Below are 24,236 nucleotides of genomic sequence, written 5' to 3'. Positions count from 1 at the left end.
ACTCTACTCTACTCTAACTTCTAACATTTCCTCACCAATTTACATATATATTACTATAAAAATATACCGAGTCATTTATATAAAGGGTTACGTGCAAACAACAGGGAGGAAACTATGTGAGATTGTTAACAAATTATATACAACCCCTTTTTTTAACAAACACGTTCGTTCATAGGAAATGTAGATGTTTATCTCTCAGAATGTTTGGTAAATGTTTATTGTTTGTGTTGTGTGTCTATGTATGTATTAACACGATGTACTGAACGGGGTGAGAATAGCTTGAGCTACCTCATCCCTTTGTGTGTATTTTACCTCAATAAACTTATTTCAATTTCAATTTTAATTTCAAGGCAGTTTAATACTGAAAAACGAAGGGTTCTGAGACCAGATAATGATAACACAGTCAAGCGATATCAGAGGGAGAATGTTGAAATTACAAGTACATGATAAGACGACAAAGTTATTCCTAGGAAGCGGGTTCTTTGTAAATCTTGGGCTAATTGGCACCAGATGGATGCCTCCACTCCTATAGTGGATTCGGAGGGATTCCAAGTTAAGTAACTTCAGGATATCGTAGTCTATAGGTATAAATAAGAGCTGCTTCGTATGGGGGCCAATAGGCTTCTTTTCAGCGATTATATTTACTCGTGCATGTTCTTGTATACTCTACCGGCAAGCACGGCACACCAGAGACGACTTGATTACACAGCTGGGCTGCCAGCAAGCACTATTAAGTAAGGACTATTAAATAAGAATCGAGAACATGTTTTTAACTGTGAATGGAAGTAACGAGTGAAAGGTTAACGAGAAGGGCCCCCGGGGTGCGTCCAGTCATCCACAGCTTCACTTCTGGTCAAGGACACCATGGTTTCTATTTGACTTGCTTTCTGCTATGGCTCAGTTGCTTTCTTCTTCACCTTGCTTCATATCTTGCTTTCTGTCTAACTTTCTATCTTGCTTTCTGTCAAATTTTTTATCTTGCTTTCTGTCTAACTTTCTATCTTGCTTTCTGTCTAACTTTCTATCTTGCTTTCTGTCTAACGTTCCCTCCAGTTTCATTTTCTGCGTCTTTAGCTTTCAGCTCTACCTGTTTTCCGCTGTATATAACCGACAAATAAAGATAATATATTGTTGAATTATAAATTTAATATTTTTACCTGATTTATTTTCAATTATTTTGTATAATTCTCCTTTATAATTCTCCTATAATTATTTTGTATAACTCCTTTGCTGGCGTTCTGTGTTAGCAGAGGATGTGGGAATAACTTTTTTTTTGAGTAGACTTCGTTTTCCTTCCCTCATAGAAGTTTGTTGTAACTTTCAGTTCTGTGTAATAATACTAATATCATGCTGATCCGAAAAAATTATATGTAAATATATGTTCTGAACTTTGTGTTAATATTGAGGCTGTCATCTATCTAGCTCCAAGTCGATTTTGGATGAAAATTTGGGGCATATTCGGCAGAAACAATTGGTAGCCTATATTACAGGAATTATTTTTTTTAATAAACTTTTCAGTTGCCATATCATAAAATTAGGTTCTGTTTAGTTTACATGTCTATAATGAGCCACGAGGATCTTCCAACGTTAACGTCTAGCGCGGCCAATTCAAAGGGCACTTGAACTTGAACAAAGGGCACATCCAATTTATCAAGATATCGGGAAATTTCCAAATTGTTTTAGCACCTAGACATCGAATTCTGTCCACCTAGCGCATATTGAATTGCTACGTTACCGTCTTACTTCAACCCGTCCTCTTAAAAATAACGTCGTTTTTCGCTCGTATGCGCGCTATGGCCAAAAATAGACGTAATTTGAAATGAAATCGGCTCACGAAAGTTATGAAACTTTAGGAGAATTTCCTGCCCTCCTAACCTACCAGAGGACCCTTAACTTACTGTTTTTGGAAAAAAATTGTCAGTCTGGACAGTCTGGACCTTGAAAAAGCGGAAAAGTATGGAGTAAATTTTGGCACGAAGCTGCTTGGAAGGTCAGGCTGGTACATTCACAGGCCAATTTTGAGCCTTCCAAAAAAAAAAAACAAGTTGAGAAGTCAAGTGCAGGTTCGAAGCTCGTTCTAGTTTGCAACACCATCTAACAAAAACAAAAACAAAAAAACACCTGACACTGGGCGTGGTGGTAGTGACCTGGTATTATCTGACCAATCTGGAAAGAGGTGGGGTGTGAGAGAGCACTTGTCATTCTCCATTCTTCACTGTTACCGCCAGCTCCACCTGCTTTATACCTCCTGAGTGGGTCAATACAGTGTATTACCGTGAGGGCGAGCGCCGCCGCCAGTGTTTTCACTTTCCGCTCCCAATTAAGGTGGAGCTTTAGCTCGCGTGCGCCGCCTCCCAACCATCAATCGACTGGTGTACATGATCCAGAGTCCCTTCCCTACATTCACGCGTGAGTATGTTTGAGAGTGTCGACCTTACTGTACTACTCTCACGTGGTTGCTGGAGGGAGCCGACAATAGGCTTCCGGGCCCCCCCTTGTGTGGTGACTACTTAATTAATCCTGTTAGTTTTGTCGGTCAGTGCCTGGCATCCAAGTGCTATTCCACTGCCTGCCATCCTTGTGCCTTCCACTGTCTGCCATACTAGTGCCATCCTATGTCTGACATACTAGTGTCTTCCAATGCCAGCCATCCTAGTGCCTTCAACTGCCTCCCATTCTGATGCCTTCCACTGCCACCCATTTTAATGCATTTCACTGCCACCCATTTTAATGCCTTCCACTGCCAACCATCCAAGTACCTTCCACTGCCAACCATCCAAGTACCTTCCACTGCCAACCATCCAAGTGCCGACCACTGCAAACCATCCAAGTACCTTCCACTGCCAACCACCCAAGAACCTTCCACTGTCAACCACCCAAGTACCTTCCACTGCCAACCACCCAAGAACCTTCCACTGTCAACCACCCAAGTACCTTCCACTGCCAACCATCTAAGTGCCTTCCACTGTCAACCACCCAAGTACCTTCCACTGCCAACCATCTAAGTGCCTTCCACTGCCTGCTGGCAGGTTTGCCGCACCTCTGGGAAACCTGTGGACAAAATGTGACTTGCTTATTTGGTGGCCTCTGACCTTATACAATGATACAATGAACCGCCGGTTATTGTATATCACAATATACAATAAATGGAATTAGAAACGCGGACACTGTAATTCTTGTAGCCTATAGCCCCCCCCACTAGTAGAGTACGAAGCCGGGTTCATTCTCTATTCACAATCGGGAATTCCGTGTTTGAATGCCGTGTAGGACAGAAATGGTTAGGCGCGTTTCCAATCGCCTGGTGCATCTGTTCACCTAGCAGCAAATACGTACCCAGGAGTTAGTGAGAGCTTCTATGGGAGTTGCATTCTGGAATGGGTCAGTAATTCAATCTTGGGGGAAGAGAGGGGAACCTTAATATAAGCCTAACATGTATATATATACACTGGCTACCTGTCCCCCCTTCATAATGAATTATTATAATTATTTAGTCAAATGTACACAAATAGACTGTTGGTCCCCTACAAATTTCCCGTTTTCTATCGATGAATTAGCCTCAATGGCACCAAGAAAATGGAAGATTAACTAAAAGCCTAAACTAACCTGTCCAAGCAATTCTAGGTCTAATATACGTTTCAGTCCTAATTTAGTACATATATGTTAAATACTAGGCCTAAGAATGTTTAAATTTGGTTTTGGTTTTTATATTTTCGGGCTCTCTACAAATTTAATAGAAGAAAACATGAACATTATTAAGAGCAACAGTGCTTCTAATAGCACGTCTCATTTTACCTAAATTTACCTGAATTTTGACCTATACTTTTCCTAAGGCTAAAAACTGTTGTTACTAGAAAATGGCAGCGGCTTGCGGAATAATGTAATGTAATGACATAATGTCTCGTTTTCTGTTTGTGGGTCCTCTGGTAAGTTAGGATAAGGGCACTTAATTTAGTACGACACTTTTTTGACGATGGTAACGCTTGCGGGAATAGGCTACATTTTTGTACGTTCGACCAAATAGTTGCTATAAGAATGTGTGGCCACGTCTGTGGTAGAAAATAATAATAATAAACATTTGCTTTAAGTAATATAATTTTAGGAGGATTAGTTAAATTCGTGAATTAGTTGAATCGACCGACGTACAAATAATTGGGAGCACCAAAAGAACATTATGAAAAACTCTCTCCACTGCCTTTTTTGTTTTTAAATATAAATTGTGAATTTGTTTAGTAAGTCTCGTGTGTATACAAATCCCACCTTTTTTTTTACAATTTTTGAAATGAACCCCATCAGCACTGGAACTATTATCAGTATATATCAAATCACGCTCACAATTACAGTACATCAGCTTATTTGTAATTCTGGTAATTCAAATGTTCACTGACCAGGTTGACTTCAAAACACCTGTGTGTGCCATCATGACGGAAGGCACTCCTCATCTGTTCTTGCTGCTGCTACTGCTGCTGCTGCTGCTGACGCAGGCAGGAGGCAACCACAGTGCAGCGAACAGCACTCACCACCACCCCACCAGGTCCCGGCGCACACCTGAGCACCCACACACTCACCTCACCACAGTAAGGCATCCATGGACAGATGTAATTTGTGCTAATCAACTGGATTTTTTTTTTAATTTGAACCAAAATAATTAAACAAATTTGAAAGAAATATATGAAAATAACGACAATTGTTGTTGCTGTTAAGCAAATCGTGCCTTGCTTACTAGGCCAAGTAGTACGGTTCTGGGGCCAAATTCACGAAACAGATACGCAAAGCACTTACGAACCTGTACATTTTCTCTCAATGTTTGGCGGCTTTGTTTAAAATTATTAAACAGTTAACAGCCTCCTAAGCACCAGGAGGCTGTTTATAACAATAACAACAGTTGATTGGGAAGTTTTCATGCTTGTAAACTGTTTAATAAATATAACCAAAGCCATCTAAGATTGAGGAAAGATGTACACGTTTGTAAGTACTTGCGTAAATGATTCGTGAATCTGGCCCCAGACTGTTAGATACGGCAGCTATACCTTAACGAGCAGTCATATTGCGGTATTGACGAACGGTGTCTCCACCAGCCAGAGCTGATCCAGGTCCGCGGGTACCCGGCCGAGGTCCACCACGTCACCACCGACGACGGCTACATCCTAGAGATGCATCGCATTCCGCATGGCCGCAACGCGAACAACGATCTACTACCGAATGGCCACACCCACCCTTACAGCGACTCACTTCCGAACGCCGGAAACCTCCCATATACGAACGGCTTACCCAACCCTTATATTCTGTCGAACACTAGCACGCTTCCTTACCGCCACACCCTCTCTGACACCAGTATCCTCGGGCTCACTCACACCTTTCTTGAGGCTTTCCATCGTGCTCTACACAAGAATGATGGAGGTTCAGAGTTGGGGGAGGTGATGAAGACCGCGATTCTCAAGGCACCAGGGGACAGGTAGGTTGATAATAACCTTCTGGTCACTACAAGTGAAGCCAGAGGCAGAGGGGAAGTGATGCATGCCATCACAACTCTGGTCGATCCCTCACTCAAAGTTTATGATTTAGCATTTGTTCTATATGCCAATACAATTTTTTTTAAAAGGGAATAGAATAGTATCAACTAGTTCACTAGTTCTTAGACAACTTTGACATAATGTATCTAATTTTTTTTCTACTTTGTTAGAAACTTTCCTGATATCTCATAACTAAGTTGCGTTTGAGTGGCTTCTCTGTTCTTCAACTCAACAGTGTCAAAACCACCAGTAGCAACCACAGAGTCAACAAGAGCCGCAACTACAAAGGCATCAAAAGCAGCACCTACAAGGGCAGGAGACGGAGTAGCAATGGCGAGCCTCGTGTGGTTTTCGTTATGCATGGCGTGCTCTTCTCTAGCGCGGGATTTGTCTTGAACGACCCCGACCAAGCATTAGGTGAGTACGAAGTTCCGGAAATTTTTCAAATATTTATTATTAATAAAAACGTCCTTTATATATTGTATATATGTGTGTTTGTGTGTTATATAGTATGGATTAACTTACAAAATAAAATATAGACTTTGATCTTAGTAGTGTATTACTAGCATTAATTAATATTTGTATGATATTAATGATTAGGCTTTTCCTCACAGCCTTTATCCTAGCGGACGCGGGGTACGATGTTTGGCTTGGCAACGCTAGAGGAACTTCATATGGTCGACGGCATGTTAGTCTCTCTCCCAGCCAACCTGAGTTCTGGGACTTCAGGTGGGTAGCAACTATCCCAAATTATGGGACTTCAGGTGGGTGGCAAGTATCCCAAGTTCTAGGACTTAGCATTAACTTAACGGAATATTCTACATACTCATGGATAGACATATTTATTTAGTAAGAGGAATAAACTTAGCATATCAAATCCAATCTTTAAGCGTGAACATTTAACAAATAAATTGTTATTGTTTTGGTTTCTAGGGCGATAATTTGTGAAATTCTGCGCCTGTTATATCAAAATTATAATACAATATTATTGTAATTAGAAAATGACAATGGACGCTAGCAATATACAAAAGGTGTATTAAATTTGGCTACTTAGCAACCCGATTGGTTATAACAAATGTTATATGATTAATTTAATTTTGAAAAATTATAAATGGACTGTTGTTGAAGAAGTTAGCTTTTTTTTGTTACAAGAGCTCACACGTATGTTCTGTATTCTTCAAGTTTTGTATATGTTGTGTATTTTATTTATATTTTGTGTATTATATATATGTGTGTGTATATTGTGTATGATTAGTTATGTCGAGTAGTATTAGTTATATAGGGGAATATACCGGCATAATAGACCGGGGATACCTTCCATGATAGAACTATAATTATCATCATTGCTGTTTTTATGATTGATTGATTGATTGATTGATGAATATTAAGGCACCCAGGAGATGGCACGGGCATGAATAGCCCCGTAAGTGTTTTTTATGGTTATTTTCTGTAAATAATTGTTCATATCATCGTGCTTATCAACGCTGCCCTCTGTGTACAGTTTCAACGAGTTGGCGCGCTACGATGTTCCCGCCATGCTGCGCTATGTGCGCAAGACAACAGGCGCTGCGCAGGTCGACTATGTGGGCCACTCTCTCGGTGCGAGCATTTTCTTCGCTGTGGTCAACTACCACCCATACATCAACTCCTGGGTCGGTGCGCCGTGTCTTTTGATTATGTTCTTCTGAAATGCTTCTTCAAAGGGAAAATTATTAAGATACGGTACCTTCCCGCCAAACGCACGACGAAACTTCGAACATTGCTGAAGAGTTTGAACAAGTTGTAACAACTTTCTAACACGTCATAAAAACTTGTTAACAAGATGTAACAACTTTGTAGCAAGTTGTAACAAGGAAACAATAGGGATTGTTGCGTTGTGTGTTTGCCGGGCGCTGTACTTCTAAACATATTCAGGCGTTGTAAATTCTCTGCTTCGCGCCGAGAAGAAAAGAGGTGGCAGCCTCGCCCACTTAGATAGGATGAATTCTATTGTTGAACCCAATGGTTCCGGGTTCGATTCCAGAAGAGAATGTAACGTTTGGGCACGTTTCCTTGCCGCTGTTCACCTAGCAGTAAATAGGTACTTGGGAGTTAGGCAACTGTTGAGGATTGCATCTTGGGAAAGATCAGTTGATGGCCTATATTGGCCTCGATAAACGTAAGCACTGTCCACTCAGTCTCAGCAGCCGGAGGTCGTAGTCCTAAGGGCCTGGGTTTGATTCCCAGACGAGGCAGAAACAAAATTGGGATAGTTTCCTTCAAATGATGGGCCTGTTCATCTAGAAATATATAGGTACCTGGGAATTAGACAGCTGCTTCCTGGGGATGTGTATGGGTGTGTTTGAAAGAAATATAGGTAGTAGACATAATTGAAGGAAACAAATAGATCGGTTAAATGGCGGGGTCCAAGAGCTAATAGCTCGATTCTGCAGGCACAAATAATAAATACACCCATACAGTGAATGCCAGAACCGCAAACACACACACATACACACACGAGCGTAGCTCTCATCATGTAACTACACTTAGGTAATTACACACACAGTCTTCTAAAGTGTTGTCTCCACAGGTGCGGGTTGTAGCAGCTATGGCGCCAGCAGCACACATCCGAGGCAGACATGTCCCTATGAGTCTTCTATCACCCTTTGGCAGTGTTATTGATGTAAGCAAGAGAGAGAGTCAGAAACTCCGACACTTTCTCACACAGACAGAAATATCAAATTCCTATATCTTTCTCCAAGATTTCGACCAATTCTCTTTCTTTCAAACCACCAGCGCCAACTGTCTTTTAACTTCTAAACTTTTATTATTTAACATCTTCGTGTGGTCTCTGTCCTTCGTCAGAGACACAGTCAATGGGAAATTCCAATGGAGGATGGTTTATGTTATATATACAAGCGAGGTCAAGCCTGGCATTTCCAGGCTTACGGCTCGCCTGTATATGCAGTACCCTCCCTCCCTCTTGGCATGGTGATTGATGAAGATTAAGTCACCCAAAAGGTGGCACGGGCATGAATAGCCCGTAAGTGGTGGCTCTTTTGAGCCATTACCAGTATCAAGAGCTGATACTGGAGATCTGTGGAGTTGCGACTGCACCCTGCGTGACGGGAGATGTCTCCCGTGCTTGGAATGGGAGGGGCAACCCGTCCTCTTAAAAATAACGTCACTTTTGGCTCGTATGCGCGCTATGGCCAAATTTGGACGTAAGTTGAAATGAAATCGACTCACAAAAGTGACGTACTGTTCCGTTTTCTTGATTTCTGTTTGAGTCGTCCGGCCAACTCTGTAAGGTTAGAATAGATGACTTTCAATTCACGTTTTTCATAACATTTTGAAACTTTATGAGAATTTCCTGCCCACCTAACCTATCAGAGGACCCTTAACTTACTGTTGTTGAAGCGTGTGTATATACCCTTACCCCATAGGCCCTATGGGGTGGGGGGAGGTATTACCAACTGGGCAAGACCACGTGGGAGGTAAGCTTAGGTTGCAGATGTTGCCCTCAGTGGGGGTTGTTTGTGTTGCAGGAGCAGCTAACACGCTTGGGAAAGCTGGAGTTATTTCCGTCGACGTACAAATCCATGGCAGCGTCCTCGGCCCTGTGTGGAGAGAGAACCTTCACCAGCATCTTGTGTATCATCTTCTACTTCTCAATAGCTGGTGGTATCAACTCCGTCTACCTGGACAAGGTGAGTGTCCGAACATCAGTTTTTTTGTCCCCCTGACCATCTCTGGTTGCAGTATCGCCAGTTGCAATATGGTCGACAGCCTTCAGAGGTACAAGGTACCCTTCCCCCCCCCCCAAACATATTTCTATAAAGACCCGTTGGCATACGGGTGACCCCCCCCCCCTCGCCTGACTGCACAGCACCTCCTCCCCCTACTGTGGTAGCCCCCTCAGGGCGCCAGCGAACTTCCGTATGAATACACCAATCACAGGGTAGCAACTATATTGGCCTATCCCTTGACTGCTTCCTTTCCAGAGTTTGCGTGACGTCACTGGGGGTGAGTATAGATCCAGGCATTTCAGCCCGGTCAAGATACTGAGGTCGGGTCTTGACCTTCCTCCTGGGTACCTGAATTTGTACTCTGACACTCCACCCAAGATGGCAGCTCCACCCATAAGCTTTGTACAAGCTCACTAATCTGTAGTAGTTGTCCTGATGTTGAAACATAACCAGACGTAGCACTTTGGCCTTCGTACAATACCTGGGGCCAGATTCACGAAGCAGTTACGCAAGTACTTACGAACGTGTACATCTTTCCTCAATCTTTGACGGCATTGGTTACATTTATTAAACAGTTTACAAGCATAAAAACTTTCCAATCAATTGTTGTTATTGTTATAAACAACCTCCTGGTGCTTCGGAGCTCATTAACTGTTTAATAATTGTAAACAAAACCGCCAAAGATTGAGAAAAGATGTACAGGTTCACAAGTACTTGCTTACCTGCTTCGTGAATCTGGCCCCAGGACTCCAAATGAGAACAGCTCTCCATGGATGCCAAACATGATGGTGGTCCGCCTGAATTAATGGTACTCTTTCACGTGCACCTTAATTGCACGAGAATACGTGCACGGGGACAGGTAGCAGTCGGGGCTTCCTGTCCCTTTCAAAGCTCCTAAAGAAGGTGGCTTTCAGGGCTTCCTGTCTCCTTCCTACCCCCTTTAAGGCTACTAAAGATGGTGGTCCTCAGGGCTTCCTGCCCCCCTTCAAGGCCACTAAAGATGTGTCCATCAGGCAAATTAAGGCAAATCTCCTTTAGCAGTTTGTGTGTACCCATTTATATTACTCGTAACTCAGTCTCTGAGCTTCTTCCTGTAAGAAAAACTGTATTTGAGTAACTCTTGAGTGTTCTCTTATAGGAGTATCTACCTGTTATCTTCTCCCACTGGCCGGATGGCATCGGGCTCCACTTGTTCGTTCATCTCCTCCAGGTCCATCGCTCAGGTGAGTACCCTTCTACAGAACATTCATTCAGTTGAGTACTCTTCCGTAGATGCACCACTCAAGTGAGTACCCTCCTGTAGATCCATCTCAAAATGTAGTCTGCCATTGGCTGTCATCAATAATTTACTTGCCCAACGCATTGTTTAAATTATCCAGCTTGCAGTAAACAGCTTATTACGTAGACTGTCTTCATATTTGATAATATTTGGCAAAAATTGTCACAGGAGGTAGATATATAAATAATAAAAATTAAAATAAATATAATACAAATACACTGCATTACGGTTTGTGACAAAATACCTCAGAAAGTACATATGGGGGAATTCCACATACCACGTTTGTAACACCCACATGGAACAACCACTGTACAACCACGTATATAACAACCGCATCTCACTAATCTACCAATCAACAACCACCAACCCTCCACCTCCTCCACCAAACAACACCCCGAACATCACAACATCCCGCCAGAATGAACGGTTGCCACCACTCTCAGCTCTGTACCATGCTGTTGCAGGCGAATTTCAAGCTTTCGACTTCGGCGAGGCGAGGAACTTGGCGGTGTACGGGACGCCTCACCCTCCAGAGTTCACCCTGAGCGCCGTCACCGTCCCTGTTGGTGTCTTCTGGTCTGAAAACGACTGGGTTGCCGATCCACAGGTGAGGGAGGGAGGGAATTATCAGGGCCCAAGCCATTACGACTATATAGCACTTGGAAGGGGTCAGGATAAGGATTTGGGATGGGACGGAGGGAAGGAATGGTGCCCAACCACTTGTGGACGGTCGGGGCTTGAACGCCGACTTGCATGAAGCAAGACTGTCCCACTACCGTCCAGGCCAAGTGGCTGGGAAGCAAGTGTTCATTCCTGTTGCTATCCTCTAGGATGTTGGTGACACTCTGAGACGATGCCCTTTTTTTGTTTAGATTTTAATTGTTTTCTCTACTGCACTGGTGATATAAATCTTATGCTTCCTAACTCCTGCGGCTCAATACAGTCGTAATACCTTGGTGCTTTCTCCTGATAATTACCTTACCTTAACTTCTTCAGATGTGACTCCTTTTAGGAATAATTATGCTAGAAAATTGTCAATTTGTTGTTGAATCTAGAATCAAAATATTAAAAATTATTGAACAGACTGTTAAACAATTTTTAACTAATTAAAATGGGAATAGAGTCCCTGCAAAGTGCGCTATAAACCTAACTATTTATTTTAGTATAAAGTCCAGGAAATTATTATATTATTCCCTCGAGTTTGAGCCCTGCATGAGGTCAGGGTAATGATCCAGGGGCCGCATTCACAATGCACTTGCGAGCTCTGTACCTCTTAATTCCATCTTAGCCAGCTTAGTTGGTATTTACAAAACAATTTACGAGCCCCGAAGTGCTATATCAGGTCAACCATAACAACCATAACCCTTATATGTGGACGACCTCGTAGCGCTTTGGAGTCTGTAAACTGTTTACTAACTCAGCCGCCATGAGCCACATAGGAGGTGTACACTGTACAGAGGGTACCGCCCTCTGTACATTCGTGTACATTTCGCACATTCTTCGTACTTACAAGAATGTACATTCGGCCAGAACTCAAACTGACTCTCAGAAATATAATGCAATATTTAGATATAATAGTTTGCTTTCTTTTTCAATTATACTCGGGTATTGTTTTGACTCCTCTCCTCGGAAAATATACATACAGAGTGTATGTATATTTACCGAGGCTCTATGCAGCCTTCAGAGATTATTAGAGAATGAGAGATTTGAGTGTTAAGAGAATGGGAAATGTGCTTGCTAGAGAACGAGAAATTTCAGTGTAAGAAAACGGAGATTAAGGGCAGACTTTGTTGTGTTGCAGGGGATTCACCAGACGGTGGCGGAGTTACCGCAAGTCGTCCTCGACTATCGGGTTCCTCTCTCAGACTTCAATCACGCAGACTTCGTCTTGGCGGAGAATGCCGCCCACCTCGTCTACCGCCAGGTGCTCCAGCTCCTGGACCGCTACGGAGACTGAGAAACAATACACTAATCCTCCTTCATATTTATAGAACTCTGTGGTTAATAATTTATTCAGTTAATTTATGTTTCTTAATATCGTTTTGCACATAAATAATAATAAAATTCACAGGAGTCCGTGATGAGGATTCGAACCTATGCGTTGGGTATTACCAGACACACGATCTAGCCGTCTAGGCCACAATAAACAGGCTCAAAAAGAATTGCATCCTGGGGGTCTGCTGAGCCTACGAGGATTCCACTGAATTCAAACCAAGGCTTCACACAATCATCCCCCCCCCTCTCATCCATTCTGACTTCTGTCATCCAGGAATTCTACCTCTAACGCCCCACTTTAAATACACAGAGGAAATCACATTAACGTGATATATATTTCAATGAGATCTCAATAAAGTGATACATAGCAATGAGAATATATCACAGTACCATGGTATATATCAATGAGAATATATCACAGTAACATGGTATATATCAATGAGAATATATCACGTTACAGCGACTTCTCTGTGTATCAATACTAATGTTCCTTGATCTCTTTGTATGGAGTTAGAATCAGTTCTGCTGTTTTTGACCCCTTATGATGTAGCAAAAACAAATTGCGGAAGACCTAATGGCCTTGTTTTGCTGTTAGTAGGCCTTCTGCAGTGTCTTCTTGTGACCTGAAGTACCTCAGAGGGGCAGGACTCACAATACCTGCTGCCCAGGTGCTATTAATTATCTTCTCAGGCTTGCAAGGTACTGAGTACAAGTAAGACAAGTAATTATCAAAAGAAGGCGCCAAGCCTGGAAGATTCTGCAGCATGGTAGGCACAGAGAACAAGTGATATGTTATAAAGTATAAGGTACAAGGTGAAGTATTACAAGGTACAAGATATGGCGCAAGGTTCATGATACAAGAAACAGGGTACAGGAGCTAGTACAATTCACAAGGGAGGGGGAAAGATGTAAATATAATAGAGATTGAATCTTTGTCCGTTCGTTTGTCTGCCTGTCCAAAGTTGCAGGGTGAATGGTCTGGGGTTCGAGATGGACATAGACTGGTCGGGGTCAGTGCTATTAAGTGGAGGGGGAGAGGTAGGACCCAACAGTGACTCCCACCATATAGTCAGTGAAAGATGGCTGGCCGAGTCCCTAGATTTCTCTATATTTTCTGAGACGTGGCCAGGATCAGGTTAGGTTACCGTTACCTGTGGCAGGTGGCTACCGTTATCTGTGGCAGGTGGCTATAGGTGACGGATCTCCCAATCCTGAGCACTCCAGGTGCACACCCTGTGAGCAGGAACTGCGGCATGATCTCCCACACTACATCACCGAATGCCCAGTTATTAGACCTTTCAGGCCAGTTGACATGAGGTACCTGGAACTTTGCAATTACTTTACTCACTCGAGTTCTTAAGGATATCCTCATAATGCACCCAGAGTCTGCCAGTGCAGGACTACTTATCACATGCCTCTGTATGACTAACCATCCTGTGTGATGGGGATTTTTAGCACCACGTAGCTAGCTTTTTGACACACACTGTACTCCCCTTCATATAGTCTAGGGCAGCTGCACAAATGCAGATTTGTGAAGGGGGGGGGGGATTGAGAGAGAAGGTGGCGAGGGGGGGAGGAAGAAAGGCAGAGAGAAGGGAAAGAGGGGAAAGAGACCCGAACGCAGCCGGACACTCCTTAATAATAAGAAATTACGATAATACGATAATAAAAATACGATTGGTAATAATAATGATAATCTGACTTTAGTAACTTGACATACAAATTATCAATTTATATATTAGCTCTAGATAGATGTAGCAGTGATAGGTGTAGGTGTGATAGATGTAGCAATGATAGATGTAGCAGCTAAATACCGCAGGAGATTTGCATGCCTAAGAAGGGTCGTAAATCCCATTGATGCAGAGGCGTGTTTAACACATTACCACTCACGAACTACGATCTATCATTTATCATTGAATACTCATCACTAATTTGGGATGAACGGACTTATCTAAAACTGTTAGACAAACCTTAAGGAATGGGAGCATGTCTAGTGAGAATTCAATGCGATTCAGGTGTCTTCAAGCTGTTTCGATAACTGTAGACCGTGGCTGCGGACTTACGGCCAACACCGAACTACAGGTGTTGGCCGTACACCACCACTTGTCGTATATACATATTACTCTAAATAAAGGCGATACCCCAGTAGCATATGTTAAACAAAGCGAATATCACGGGGAATCAGGATCCTACTCTTTACCATCAGCGACATATTGACGCCGTCCTGATCGTTTTTAGGAGGAAACCAAGATCCAAATACCGCGCGCGGCCGACTTTCCCGCCCTTTCTGGCCGGTCTTCACATTCTGTCGCTGGGCGTCCTCTTCCTGTTTGTCCCGCTGACGTAAACTTGCACGTTCGTAGATAATATTCTCGCTCTTCGGGAAATTAGAACGAGTCTCTGAAGAACTAGAAGCGTCGTTGTTCGTGTAGCGGAGGCCGGCGTGGTTCTCCTGAAGGCGAGGGTCCCGTCTGAAAGATGTCTCTTCCCCTTCATCAGCTCCTGAATTGACTGGGGGTGATCTTTGCGAAGTCCTGACTTGCCCGTACATCAACTTACTCTGCAACGGCAGACGTTATTAGTTCGAGCAATGGAATTCCATTCTTATACGGCAATTACTCAACAAGGTCTATATATGTACTCAACATAATTAATCTTCACAAGAACCCAACATAGCCTTCATAAGCAACCAACATAACCTGCACATGCACTCAGCATACCCGCCACAAACACTCAACACAGCCTTCACAAACACTCACTGCCATTCTGGCCGCCCATGAGTTGTGATGGGTGGTGGTGGTGGCAGAGGGCGCTGGCTTGGAGAAGTTGATGAGAGTCTGCAGTAAGATGACCAAGAATATGACGACGATTGAAAAGAAGAGCCACACGTCGATCATCTTGAAGTAAGACGTCTTGGGCAGCGCATTTGACGTCTGTGAAAATACCTTGAAAATAAACAAAATGAACGTCTCATACAGGCACCAGCGAAGCAACAATGAAAATAAAGACAATTCGCAAAACAAATACACAATTTTTTTGTTAATCTTATTTTCCTGAGATTGGAAAATCAAATTGGACTAGAATAAGATATTAGGACTCATATCACTGATTATATAACGTGATTCTGGCGAATCTGTGAGGGACAAGATGGACAGAATCTGTCATCTTCCCCCCTGACCAATTCAGTCTCTTCACCGATTATTCAGTTAACACTATAGTGGTCTGGCCTCCTGTAGAGGTCCGGCGGCCTCTTGTAATGGACCGGCGGCCTCTTGTAGTGGACCGACGGCCTCTTGTAGTAGACCGGCGGCCTCTAGTAATGGACCGGCGGCCTCTTGTAATGGACCGGCGGCCTCTTGTAATGGACCGGCGGCCTCTTGTAGTGGTCCGGCGGTCTCTTGCCACGTATCGGGGCGAAAGCTTGCTCGGTGCCCGGCATCGCAGGACGAGTGTATGTGTAACCAGACCACAACTACCACAAGCTTACGGATGATACTTGCCATCGAACTGCTATCGTGTTTACGGAGGTGACGAGCAGGTTGGCTTACTAGAGAAAGCTCTCGTATATCGTGACAATACCACCGAAGATAGATGTCGAAAAGCCTGCAGTGGGCAACAGGTTACCATAGAGTAAAGGAGTTATAGACGCCATTTAAGGAGTGTTATAGAGGACCCAGAAGCATCTCCGAGGAGCTAGCTACCTGCGTGAAGAGGGAGGTCAACACCAGCAGGGAGGTGATGGCCACGGTGATGCGCGAGTTAAAGTCGTCCGGGTGGAAGAAGAAGGTGGCGTAGGCGATGACGATGAGGAAGGTGGTGGGGATGTAGAGGGTGAGGAGGTAGAAGGTGTACCGACGGATGAACCTCACCTCCACCTCTATGGTAGAGAACTCGCTCTCTCCTCCTCCGTCCTCCTCCTGGCGGTGCATGGTGATGTCGCCTGGGGAAGGAAGAGCGGTTTCAGAATCGTAAGTGACAATATATTAATAAATAACATGAAATTGGATCGTAAGTCGCCCGGAGCAACTCTTGGCCATGGGGTAAGTCGCCCCATGGCCAAGATCGGATGACGTGATCTCAGTACATGGCGCTCCATCGACCAGAAAGATGGTACGTAACAAATTACAGATAAGGCACAATCAGCAATTGTAGTAATGCTCGCCAATCAGTCGTAGGCAGGGCGGAGTGCATGGAGAACTCACCGACCATTCACGGCCAGGTATAGGCTATGGTGCGTGCACGCTTACAATCACTAACAGGAGTTGATGATTGTTGCATTCACCGTTTTCATCTATAAATAACAGGCAGAAACCTAACGCCTGCATGTAACTCATTCACTTGTTAGAGGTCAATGTTCCCATTCACTCGTTACAGGCCGTGTATATCTCTCGTATCGATAACATTTCTCTTACACTCGAGAAATGTTATCGATACGAGAGATATACACAAGTCAAAGATATGGCGTTTTATTTATTCAACGCGACATATCAGTTATTCACAGTAATCTTAAACTATCTCATCTAACTTTACAGTTATTTCAATAACTGCATATGATAGCGGTGATTGCCTCAGTTAACCAAACGGGCAGGTGCAGTGTATTGTCAGTGTAGCTGTATTAAACATATAGTTCAGTGATTTATTGAGCAATCAACGACAGAAAGTGATTGTAGTGCTTTTAAAATGCTAATCTAACCTACAGACATAAATACTGTACACAGATTTATGTCTGTCCAACATAAACAGTGTTCGAGGTCGAACACTGTTTTGTTCGAAAAACACCAAAAAGAGGTGTCTTTTTACATAGTGTAAAAAGACACACACACACACACACACACACACATATATATATATATATATATATATATTATATATATTATATATATATATATATATATATATATATAGTATCTGGAAAGGACGTTCAGTAAGTCAAGTGAGGAAACGTGAGTGAGTTGACGTAGCATGAGTACAGTGAGTCGAGTTACGTAGCCTGAGTACATTTAGGTGACATAGCCTGAATACAGCGAGTCAGGTGATAGAGTGAGTACAGTGAATCAGGTAGCACAGTGAGTACAGTTAATCGGGTAGCGTAGCGTGAGTACAGTGAGTCAACTCACCGATCTCGTACTCAACCAGGTACTTGGGGCCGATGTAGGTGGCCAGGTGCGGGTCCATGACCATGAAGGAGGCCGCAGCGGAGACCAGAGCGAACCTCAACCGACACACCTGACGGAGGGAAACCAATGGCGTCACTAGAAACAAAGGCTGGGTCTACCCGAGCCTCGTGGGGGGCGTGCTTGAGTCACCTAGGGCCTGCCTGACTCGCGTGTACTCACCTAGTAAGACGTGTGGGTCTGTCTGACTCACTTGGGGCTGCTTGAGTCCCCTGGGGCTTGCTTGATTTACGTGGAGCCTGCCTGACTCACGTGGAAGAGGGGAGTGAGTGGAAGGTTATCTGAGAATCGGAACACTGCATAATCAATATTACCTGTAATTACCCAACATCTATATTGGTCAAGTCTACGTTTGCTATATAGGGAAGACTAGTGGCAGATCTTGGCTCCCACTTCAAGCTAAACGTTCGCTGAAATTAAAGCGTTTTCTCTTTCACAATTTGACTGGCGGTGTGTTTATCAATCATGGGACAAATTATGAAGGCCACGGTAGCAGTTTACCGACAAACCAGTTTAGTTCTGAACAGAATCTGCGACTAAAAGTAAACTTTTGAGTGTATCCACAGCAAGAGTCAGAGGAATTGCATCTCTTGGTTGTATATCCCTATTTTACTAATGCAATTTGGGCGATTTATTGAGACACAAATCACTAAATAAACAATAAACACAAAATTAAGATATCTTATTTAATTATTAATAAGTTGAAGGCATAACAAATGTGAAATGATAAGTCAAATATATTAGCATATATGTAAACAAAAATTAGACTAAATTAGGCTATGCTAAATTAGACTAAGTTAGGCTGTGCTAACCTGAGAGTCGAAAGGAAAACGGATGAGATCGAAGTCACAGCTGTAAGAGGCAGTGTAAAGCTGGCTCATCTCCAAGCTGTTCTCATGCCCGGAAAACACGTTCACTGTCAAAGAAGAACAAAGTCACAACTTCAAGGATAACAAGTGAACATTCATGCTTTTATTGCGATTTTGTTTATACATTTTCTAAGAATGACTAAGATACTATTTTTTGTTTACTTCAAAATTAGTTTTATCTTTATTTTGATGTACACTTATTTGTACATCAAAACATGTGTGAACAATGAGCTAAAATCGGTCTGATAGAAATATTTGTAATAAGGAACAGGTGTTTCTCTAACAGCATAACTATTGAACCAGGTTGGGATTGAGTATTATCGCTGGAAGAGGCTAGTTTACCCCATTCTCATTCACCTACTCAAACGACGTACGCCCTTTACCCATGCGCCAAAAAAGGATTACAAAGCGAGGGAGGAATCTGTGTTTTAACTAACAGAATGACCATTGAGCCACTAATTCCTAGAGGTGAGGTTTGTTGGGAATATAACATGATCAACTTGTGTGTACATTCTCTTGCTGCTAATGAGTTGATGCATTATTCAGCGTCCTGACTTGCCTTACCTTCGTCAGGTAAGTGGTGAGGCCCAGGTTCAGACGGTCCCTCGCGAACACACTCTACGCGAGACCCCAGTTCGAGGTTGGTAAACACGTTGCCTAAGGCGTTGCTGAAGAACACCAGTGGAGTCCAGATATCTTCGACGGACTCCCGAGACAGGAGGTTGAGAGTTCGATCCTTCTTCAGGTTATGAAAATTGAGGCGCGTGTCCTTCCAGCGAAGTCTTAGCTGTAGGGTGGCCGTGAAGCGGAGATCCTGCGTGGCGATAGTAGGGAAGGAAATTACTTTTATGCTGAAAGAGACGTGTAGCGACTGGGAGTCGTTGATTGGGGGAGGAGGAATGACAGTACGATACCCCTGAGGAATGTCCAGTATGGAACAAACTGCCTCGTCGCTGTCATCGGGGCAATCAATGCGCAAATCGCAGCGCTTCGCCAGGTCGATGCAGGAACCATCGGCGCAAGTGAACTCTCCTTCTTTACAGACAGAGAGGGTGAGGTTGACGACAGTGCCGGGGTTCATGCCACACACCTCCGCGCCCAGCGTCCAGGGCCGCGTCCCGAAGGGGTACATGCCGTCCTTCCCCGGCGTCCACCAGGCTGACACCTCGCCAGCCTCGGGAGGGGAACACAGCGGGTTTGTTATGGTACAGCCACCACCTCATGTATAATTAATATTAACTTTATTATTTGCATTAGTGCCGTTGAAATAATTATTGTTGTTATTATTAATATAAGTAATAGTAGTTGTTGAAGTAATAGTAGTAATAGTTGTTGTAGTAGTAGTAGTAGTAGGAGACATAGTAGTAGCGATTCGTTTTTATTGTTATAAATGATATTAGTAGTTCTATCACAAACATTATTATCGTTATAATTAGTCAACTGCAATTCATATTATGTTGCATTTATGTTATTAGCATTGCTAATTATTAACAATTCCAGAGACCTACCTTGAGAGACTGGAGGAACCAGGAGCTGTTTTGCCAGAAGATGTCAGAGTGGTAGAACCCAGCGAGGGAGGGGCGGCTGGTGCCACGTTCGTCCACCAACACGTACTGATAGTTGAAGGGTGAGTTAGGGCACACGGCGGGACCCTTGAGGTATATGGTCTCCAGTTGGTTGAACTCGCAGGGGACGCAGAAGGAGTAGCTGTCGAGGCAAGTAATGTCGGACCACTGAGCGGGGAATTCGCCATTGAGCATCACCAGACAGTTCTCCTGAGTACCTCCGTTGGGCCCGTCGCCCCTCCAGGGCCCCGCCCACGGGATGGCCAGGGTAGTGTCCAGGTAGGTCCAGAGTCCCTCGTGGACGGCGTCAGAAGCCCCAAGCCATAGGAAGTTCGCGCCCATTCCCCCGGAGCAATGAGAAAACATGTTCTGCGTTCTCTGGTACACCCACGAATTTTCCTGAGGGTTACTAGGCACTAACACCCTCCCGCCAGCCACCTGCGTGAATAACAACATCAATGTTAATACGCTTGCAATACCTGCACTCTCAACAAGTAACAATAACTCACGTGACACCAGTTTTGGTCTCAAGTAACAGTGACACAGGTAGCGTTACGAAGTAACTCGCCTGACACAAGCGCTTCGCTTGATCCAAGGTGACCGGGTCTGGAAAGACCGTGAGGAATCTTCCGGTGGGCCGACAGAGGTCGACTCGTGACCTCATCTCCCAGGTCGCCTCTCCGTTGACCTGCCACAACTCAGATGACGTGGCCCAAGACAACAGGTCACCTGGACGACCCTCCTCGCAAGCCGCCACCTACCAGGTAAAGTGACACTGGGGGTCAATGACACGACCCACGCATACTTTGGTCAAAGTTTACGTCTAAGTGCCAGCGTAGAGTGAGTGTCTGTCTCAGGCGAGAGCTGTCATCAAGGAGAGTAGAAGTGAGAGTTGTCCTCGTGTGAGAGTGGGCAGATATGAGAGTAAGAGGGGACCAGATGTGAGAGTAAAAAAAAACGTGATGTGAGTGGCGTTACTCACCTGCTGTATGGTGAGGGGATGGAGCACCTCGCCCCATATGTTGAGGTGAGTAATCTCGCCACAGAAGCTCTGGTCTCGCTGGAACCCTCCGCCCACAGTGTCCTGCTCCTGGCCTGTAGCCACACGCCCACAAAGAAATTCATATATATGTATATCGCCAACGATAGGCCCTGGCGGCGGCCAACAATCATCAACTTCTAGGTTTATCACTCAGAATGTTCGGTAATATGTTTATTGTTTGTGATGTGTCAAAATATGTATGAACACGTTGTACTGAACGGGGTGAGAATAGCTTGAGTTACCTCATCTCTTTGTGTGCATTTTACCTCAATAAAATTATTTCAATTTCAATTTTAACTTCTAGGCACCAATATACAGCTAGAACAATAGCATCGGGAGCAAGGAAACGTGCCCAAACTTCTTTCTTGCCCTGTTCGAGATCCTTTTTTTCGCAACGAACATATATGTTAACTCTACATCCTAATCCACAATTGTATATTTAATATTGTCATGAACATTCTCCTGAAAAAAACAATAATTCCAAAAATAATTAATTTTTTTCACTGGGACAGAGGGACCTGCCTGAGGCAGATTTCCTGTGATGCTTAAAAACTCGAGTATACAGAAAATAGAAACTATTCGGCTGTAATACGGAGGATAAAGAGACTGACCGATGACAAAGGCGCCCCCAGTCTGCAAGGAGGACGTGTGCGCAGGGAAGGTCCCCTCATCTCGCCGTTCACCGTTCAGGTAGATGGTCCAGGAGGCGTTCTCCATTTGGTAGGAGAAGCAGAAATGGGTCCAGGAACGTAGGGGTGTGACGAGTTTCGTGGCCGCCCAGTACTCCTGGATCGACACCTTGTACTCTTCCTCACGATGGTCTGAGGACAGGAAACAAACCAGGGGCATCTGCCCAGTAATGTATCAATGTGTATAAGTAATGTTCTATACTAATATAGTACTGTTGTATAATAGTGACGCGTCTACATATACATTCCAGATACATTATTATTATTATTATATACACTGATTATATCCATTAAATACTGTCTTAAATCTTCTAGTACCGTTATATAAATCTGGCGACGAATTCTATTCAAATATTGTTGTATTCTCTGTCATTTAGTATATTAACCTAAGAAAGGCATTGCATTAGTTTAGCCATTCACTACTGTATTATAATGTGATATATTATTTTGCAGTAGTTACATCTGCAGCCTAATCAAATCATCCATTTTTGAACGTTAGATTTTTAAAGTAGCCTAAGCAATTCTGCTTTTGATAAATCACTTAAGCAAATAAATTAGGATATCTGTCAATCACTGCCTGAATACTGTCAGAAATCTTCGTAAAACACCCAGATACAACTGCACTTCAATGGAATGCTTCATATAATCTGCAAGCAATGATAATTTCACGGAGACAATTTCTCACTTATCCTCTATACATGCATTGGTTCCAGAAAGACCCTACATCTGTCTTATTAACGCATATTATAGCAGGATCCTACAATTATCCTCTGTGCACAGACTATCCATGAGTACCCCGCAACCTATCCTCGTAGGTTACTTACAAACAATTTCCTGTAGGAATTACATCTATATACACAAGGATTCAAAAGTGTACTCTTCAATGAACAAGTTACTATAGTACCCCTCGCCTGCATTATAAATATAAAATAGTTTCAGTAAAAACACCTCTCACCTATCCTAAATTCATTATCCCGGTCAATAGAAAAAGCGTAGGACATTAGTGTCGATTCCTCCCGAAATCTGACGAGCCTGATCCTGTAGCAGATGGTGAAAGAGTCTAGTCTAGGGAAGGGCGTGACTAGACGGACATAACTCTCTGGTGAGGGCGTACCAGACTTCTGCAGCACAAGCACCCGCTCCTCCTTCATATCTGTGCAGGAAAATAAATGCACAGATGAGCAAAAATAACTGGGCTGTCATTACTAATTTATATTTTGTTATAACTCATGTATAATGAAATTTCTTTTAATTATCTTTTTGCTCGGATAATTACTTGCATACGATTGAGATACAAGCTTAATGAACTCGCATCGTGGTGCAGTGGACCCACCTCCTTCCTGCCTGGAGGGAACCCGTATTTCGTGTCCTATTGATCCAACCACCTGCCATAGTGAACCCCACCACCTGCCATAGTGAACCCACCACCTGCCATAATGAACCCCACCACCTGCCATAGTGAACCCACCTTCTGCGGTTGTGAATCCACCTCCTGCTGTAGTTCGGGTTGGGGCTCCTCCTGACACACCTGATACTACCAAGTAGATGAGAAGGGAGACTGAGAAAGAGATGGGACTGGGTAAGGCGTGAGACTGGTTATTTATTTATATATATATATATATATATATATATATATATATATATATATATATATATATATATATATATATATATATATATATATATATATATATATATATAAACAACCAGTCGGCAATTACAGTGGGAATATATTAAAAATGACAGTAGATTGTGTCAGCAAGAGAGCTATATAATCTGATATATTAAATTATATAGTACATGCACTTTATTGACCACCTATTTTATCGTTAAAAATCTGAGGAACTGAATTTATGAAGGATATAGTCACCGAAATGTGTACTCTGCCCCCAGGGTAAAGTGATTACCACCAGACACCAAACCTATTTCTCACACAAACTAGACAGTTATCTAGATATTTGTGATGGTCTGAAAGTCTATTACGGTTCAAATAATAATCTACTTGTAAACTGGCAAGTGAACCTTTGTCCTAAACAGAGGATATTTTCAAGTTATAAGTTTATTTATTCAAGTCATAAGTCTATTCTTAACTCATTTTCTTTGAAACTGCCTCAATAATTTGGTTTTCTGTAAATAAAATCCTAGGTATACTTAAATAATTTCGAATTTCATATTTCACGTTTGAGAATAATACATCGTATTATTAGTGAGTGAATCCTTTATGGTATTATCATTACCTAAGACGTGACCAATGTGCAGAGTGAGCCAGACGGTAAAGACAATCGGCCTCCACCAGAGGCTTCTACGCTGCCCAGGGCAGCCATTTGTAGACATGATGTTGTGCTGGATAAGATGGTGACAGTGCTGGAGACCCTGTAGACGGTG

The 24,236-nt window shown here is 43.2% G+C and overlaps 2 protein-coding genes across 2 annotated transcripts; one reads left to right on the top strand and one right to left on the bottom strand.

Annotated features, from left to right (window-relative positions):
- The first annotated feature begins 3,893 nt into the window (after nucleotides 1-3,893).
- LOC123747582 (lipase 3) lies at nucleotides 3,894-12,488 on the top strand. Its single transcript, XM_069311556.1, has 11 exons — nucleotides 3,894-3,923; nucleotides 4,389-4,574; nucleotides 5,076-5,452; nucleotides 5,746-5,927; nucleotides 6,125-6,239; nucleotides 7,012-7,162; nucleotides 8,080-8,172; nucleotides 9,038-9,199; nucleotides 10,377-10,461; nucleotides 10,982-11,124; nucleotides 12,319-12,488. Exons 1-11 carry the CDS (start codon nucleotides 3,894-3,896, stop codon nucleotides 12,472-12,474), a joined length of 1,680 nt encoding a protein of 559 aa, XP_069167657.1. The 3' UTR covers nucleotides 12,475-12,488.
- A 1,771-nt stretch (nucleotides 12,489-14,259) lies between these two features.
- On the bottom strand, nucleotides 14,260-24,185 carry LOC123747593 (uncharacterized). Its single transcript, XM_069311555.1, is given in 13 exon segments — nucleotides 14,260-14,690; nucleotides 14,692-15,072; nucleotides 15,272-15,445; nucleotides 16,214-16,452; nucleotides 17,630-17,738; nucleotides 18,499-18,602; nucleotides 19,120-19,729; nucleotides 20,064-20,558; nucleotides 20,689-20,877; nucleotides 21,103-21,215; nucleotides 21,774-21,983; nucleotides 22,807-23,004; nucleotides 24,089-24,185. Coding segments are annotated over 13 exon segments (2,973 nt in total). The 3' UTR covers nucleotides 14,260-14,636.
- Between the last annotated feature and the right edge of the window lie 51 nt (nucleotides 24,186-24,236).

Source organism: Procambarus clarkii, chromosome 70, assembly GCF_040958095.1.
Source record: "Procambarus clarkii isolate CNS0578487 chromosome 70, FALCON_Pclarkii_2.0, whole genome shotgun sequence".
Classification (NCBI taxonomy): Eukaryota; Metazoa; Arthropoda; class Malacostraca; order Decapoda; family Cambaridae; genus Procambarus; species Procambarus clarkii.
The sequence above is the reverse complement of the archived record's forward strand: the minus strand, read 5'-3'. Positions and strand labels throughout refer to the sequence as shown.